Source organism: Setaria italica, chromosome IX (assembly GCF_000263155.2).
Source record: "Setaria italica strain Yugu1 chromosome IX, Setaria_italica_v2.0, whole genome shotgun sequence".
NCBI classification, from domain to species: domain Eukaryota; kingdom Viridiplantae; phylum Streptophyta; class Magnoliopsida; order Poales; family Poaceae; genus Setaria; species Setaria italica.
The window spans coordinates 54,346,671-54,351,502 of NC_028458.1; the positions used below are offsets into that span (position 1 = coordinate 54,346,671).

Genomic DNA, 4,832 nt, shown 5'->3' on the forward strand with positions numbered 1-4,832 from the left:
TGACCAGTATTGACCTGGGTTAGATTAGATCTGAGCCATCGTCACTCGATCGAACGGCTGCGGTCGACTGAGAGAAAGCGGGCGGCACGTGGGTGGCGGAGACGGCGTCGCGCGGCGGCGGCGGGTGGCGATCTCGCTGGAATTCGCTCGAAAGAGAGCGTCCGGCCACCGTTCACAACAGGGTTATGCTCTAGAGCGAGCTAAGGAGCTTGCGAACGTATCTAGGGTGTCGTCGCGGTGGTTTAGGTGGCGACGGCGGCACGCGGCTCTAAGAGGCGGCTCGACGCGGTAGCGGCAACTCCGGCGAGCCCATGCGCGCGAAAGAAAGCACGGGAGTGTATAGGATCTTCATGGGCGGCTTCCTCACCTCCTCGCGGTGCTTCGGGCGGTGATCTCGTCATCAAGAAGGTGGTGACGACAGAAAACGGGTGCGGCGGCCTGGCGGCTAGGGTTCGAGCTTGGGTGGCAGCGCAGAAGCTCAAGGCGGGGGTGCTAGGGTTTGGTGGGGGCTTCGGGGTGCGACAGCATCGTGGTTTATAAAGCCCCGGGGGCTGCCTTGGCGTGCGGGCCCAAGGTCGGAGGTGGACGCGGGGTGCGACTGGGACTCGAGCTCGGACTCAAGTTCGAGTCAGGCGCAGGTGGCTGGAGGTGGCGGATGACAAGCGGGCCTTGCCTATCATCGGGTGAGGTGGAAGGCAGCGCTAGGTGCAGGTCGGTGTAGAGGAGGTGCGGGAGATGGGCCAGCGAGGAGGCGACAGCTGGGCCGAGGTAGGCTGGCCTGGCTTGCGAGGTGCTGCTGCTGATGTCGGGCCGAAAGAAGAAACGGGCCAAAAGAGATGAAGAAAAGAGAAAGAAAAAAAAATATTTTCCTATTGTTTGAAAAGGGATTCAAATACAAATTTGAATTCAAACAACCAAAATCAATGCAACAACATGAATGCAACAATGAACTCCTATAATTCATTAACTTATTTTAGAAAAATCTGAATACGTAAGAAATTAAATGCAACCTTAGAAAATCCTTAGATCCTTGAACATAAGCAATTAATTTCTAGCAAATTCTAACAAATTTTATTAATTTATAAAAGTTGAAAATTAGGGTGTTACCTTAGCTTTCAAGCCATCGGCGATTCATCAGAGGACGAAATATCCAGTTTTATCGCTGTGAACTGTGATACAGTGTAGTAGAAACATCTGGACCAATTTTTTTAATTCGATCAGCTGATTTAACCTTGCAAGAAAAGGAAAGTCCTCGTCATTGCTAAAAAAAAAACTATTGCTCAAAAAAGTCCTCGTCCTCTAGAGAGGTCCAGGCTAGCTTTCAGTTGGCACTGTACACACAACAGAGCAACTGCTCCGCCCACGTGTCCAACGGATCAGATCCTGTGCGAAAACTGCATGATATTTGGTACAGTACGTACTCGACGTGAGTTGATACTTGGTAGTATTCTTTATTCTTAAGACACACGGGATGCTAATTAGAAAATTAAATATGAGCTAATTATAAAACTAATTGCAGAACTCTGTGCTAATTCGCGAGATAAATCTATTAAGCCTAATTAATCCATCATTAGCAAATAGTTACTGTAGCACCATATTGAGTAGGTTTAATAGATTCGTCTCGCGAATTACACTCCATCTGAGCAATTAGTTTTGCAATTAGTTTTATAATTAGTCTATGTTTAATACTTCTAATTAGCATCCAAACATCAAACATTCGATATGACGGGTGTTAAACTGTAACAGCCTGCAGCAAACAGACCCTTATCAACAAAACTAAACGTCCAAACAATCCCATTTCTTTCACATCATCAGTTCATCACCTTTAGATTCCAGCAACACCTGGCCGAATTTGACATCAAAGAATCGAGTGCTTTCTCTGCAGGGTTGTTCGCTTGTTCCCATGTCAGAAAGAAACATGCATGACGTGGCCGAAGCAGTCATGTAACGTGTACACGATTCCAAGTATCGGCTGATTGTGGCTCCACACGATACGTCTAGAAATTGCAGAATTAAATTAGGAAATAAATTTTGGTGCAACACCTGAGCCATCCTACTAGAGGAATCGAACTCGGACGGTACCGTTGCGCTACAAGCACGCTAGCGTCGGCTCAAAAGGTTTTGCCTGAAATGTGCTTGGATGCGCGTATTTGTAATGCTCTGTAAAATCTTGGAGACTTTTTCTTAATAGTTTAGTCAGTAAATCTTGCTATTACATTTCATAATTCAGGCTGCTGTATACATGAAAATGAAAAAAAAATGAACACCAACATTTCTGAGATCCACGTGCTAACAGGGGGCACGAGACTAGTGCATGCCGTCGTGGAGTCCTTCGGGCTTCGGACATCTAGGCAGGCAGGCAGACGCCGATACACATACACTGGCAGGCTGTACTGTTTCACGGTCAATGGAATCTCTAGCCCCCTAGCTAGCACGAAACCACTCATGCTGTCCGTGTACACTAGCAACCTCGACTGCGCATTTTGTCCGCAGAACATATTCACCGACGTACTGCACCCAACAGTAGACTGAACAATAATGAACCATTCGTCCACCACGAGTTCAGAATTCCTACCCGAGGTAAAAAGAAGGAAATGACCGATCACATACATCATAGGGCCATCATTCTGTCTGCCCAGACCTGTTCACAGAAACGTATCAGTCGACAGATGCCACGGTAAAAGTGAAAACAGAAATGCGTGAACAAATCCATTCGTGGTAGCTTCAGGCAAATTTGTATAAATATGTGAATCTACAGGTACTCTCACTCCAAATTAAAGGAGCTGAAGGTGAATAATTAAGAGATTAGATTACAGCCTAAATCTTTGACATATCTCCTTGTGACCATATCGGCGAGAATGTGCTGCATGACTCAGGTGCCTAGGGTGCAATCCAGGTCACATGTACAGGGCCATGGATTCCACTGGCAGGCGGGCGCTGCCACTGCAGGGCATGCAGATAGACGCAGGGCTTCACATGACGGCGGTCTCCTCCTCCTGCTGCTGTATGCTGCCGAGAATCTCATGCACAGCGGTGGCGATGTCTTCAACCGAGCCCATCTTGGAGCCATCCTCCACCTGCCATCCAAACGGGAAAGCGATGCCATCATCGGCTTCGTTCGTTGTTATATAGAAACGGAGGCGAATGGTTGCGCGCCACGGCGTTCTACTTGCTTCTTCTCTAAACGCCCGGCTTTGTCTCTACTCTTCTCTAGTGGCTTATATACTAACTAGGAGCTGTACGGACAATGTAAATAAGTTTATTGATTGATTGTTTACCTTGAGGCTGAACGTGTAGAGGACCATGGCGTCGGCGGTGGTGGTCATGTTGAGGTGCAGCGGCGGGATGCGCAGCTGGTGCAGGCCGGTGACGAGCTTCAGGAGCTGCTTCGGCCGCCGCCGCGCGAGCACCTTGAGGCTCGCGTGGCCTTCCACCATCGTCACCTCGATGTCCGCGACGGACGCGTCGCTGTTGGTGGTGGCATTGCTGCTGCTCGTGTTGCTTGAGCTGCCGAGGCTCGTGGAGCTGCAGCCACCGCCGTGAGCCGGCGAGGTGGAGTACTGTGGGAAGCTGAAGAAGCCGGCGAACGGGGAGGAGTTGCCGGCCGCGTCCGTGCTGGAGCGGCCCCGGTTGTTCTTGATGCTCTTTTGAACCTCGAGCGATTGGAGCAGTTGCTCCAGCTCCCTCACGTAGTTGATTGCGCCACCAACGATCGATGCCTGGTCACCCTAAAAAGAAGAATCAAGAGCATAACAAAGCTGTTGTCGTATTGCCAAACATAGTATCGGCTGATGCATCTAGAAAACGTGAGATTACTTATTTGGGTACTACTAAATAAAACTGATCAAAGTTCACTGCACGTACCCTGTGCGCGTAGGACGGCGGCATGAGCGAGCGGAGCACGGCGAGGTACTCGTTCATCTGGCGGCGTCGGTTGCGCTCGACGGCAATGTGGGTCATCCGCTGGGTCTCGATCTCCTCCTTGTTCTTGACGACCTTGGCGCGCCTCCGCTTCCTCCTCACCGCGGCCACGGCCGCCGCCGGCTCGGACGCCGCCTTCTTGCCCTGCAGCAGCTGGTCCGTGGAGGCGTCCGAGGACTGGTCCGCCCTGGACGCCGCCTCCCAGTCGTCCCCCACGGCCGGCGCCGCCGCCCACGCGTCCAGCTCCTGGTCCCAGCTGTAATCCCCCGGGCATAGATCGCCGAGGCCGCCCAGGTCGCACCAGTACGGCGAGTCCCCGCGGCCGCCGTAGCCGAAATGGCCCGCCGCCGCCTGGGAGAACACCACAGCCTCCAGCGCCATGGCAACCGGCGACTGGTGTGGACGCGCGCGCGCGTGCGCACGAAGGAACGGACGGCCTGGCTCGCTCGTCGTGTGAGGTGTGACGGATGCGAAGTGGGCGCGCACGGGAGTGAGATCGACCGGGCTCGATCGCCGGCGTGTGGTGTGAGGACTGAGGTGGGACGGTGGCGTGTGCCGAGGCGCGCTTTATAAGGCGGGGTCGGGTGAAGTGAGGTGAGCGAGGCGGACACGTACGCGGCACCGGGGGTGGCGAGGGGACCCGCCGCGGGCGCGGAATTTTGTGCTCGGGGGGATGGACGACGGGGCAATGATTTCCGAGCGATAAACCGAGACGGATCAGCGAGAGGGTGGAGCCTGCGGGCGATTTGGCTCGCGGTCGGGTGGTTTTATTCGTTGCCGGAGCAGGTGCCCCAGGTGGTGGTCGAGCTCGAGCGCAGGCGCGCCAAGCAAGCAGCCAAAGCAAGCTGCGCTGGTACCATGGGGCGGTGTTGGAAACACGATCGTTTCGAGGGCATTATCTGCAATGGTCG

At 53.0% G+C, this 4,832-nt stretch overlaps 1 protein-coding gene across 1 annotated transcript; it reads right to left on the bottom strand.

Annotated features, from left to right (window-relative positions):
• Positions 1-2,696: 2,696 nt before the first annotated feature.
• Positions 2,697-4,446, bottom strand: LOC101785922 (transcription factor bHLH94). The gene is made up of 3 exons (XM_004985352.2): positions 3,865-4,446; positions 3,279-3,728; positions 2,697-3,077 (listed from the first exon to the last, which is right to left on the bottom strand). Exons 1-3 carry the CDS (start codon positions 4,300-4,302, stop codon positions 2,973-2,975), a joined length of 993 nt encoding a protein of 330 aa, XP_004985409.1. The 5' UTR covers positions 4,303-4,446; the 3' UTR covers positions 2,697-2,972.
• Between the last annotated feature and the right edge of the window lie 386 nt (positions 4,447-4,832).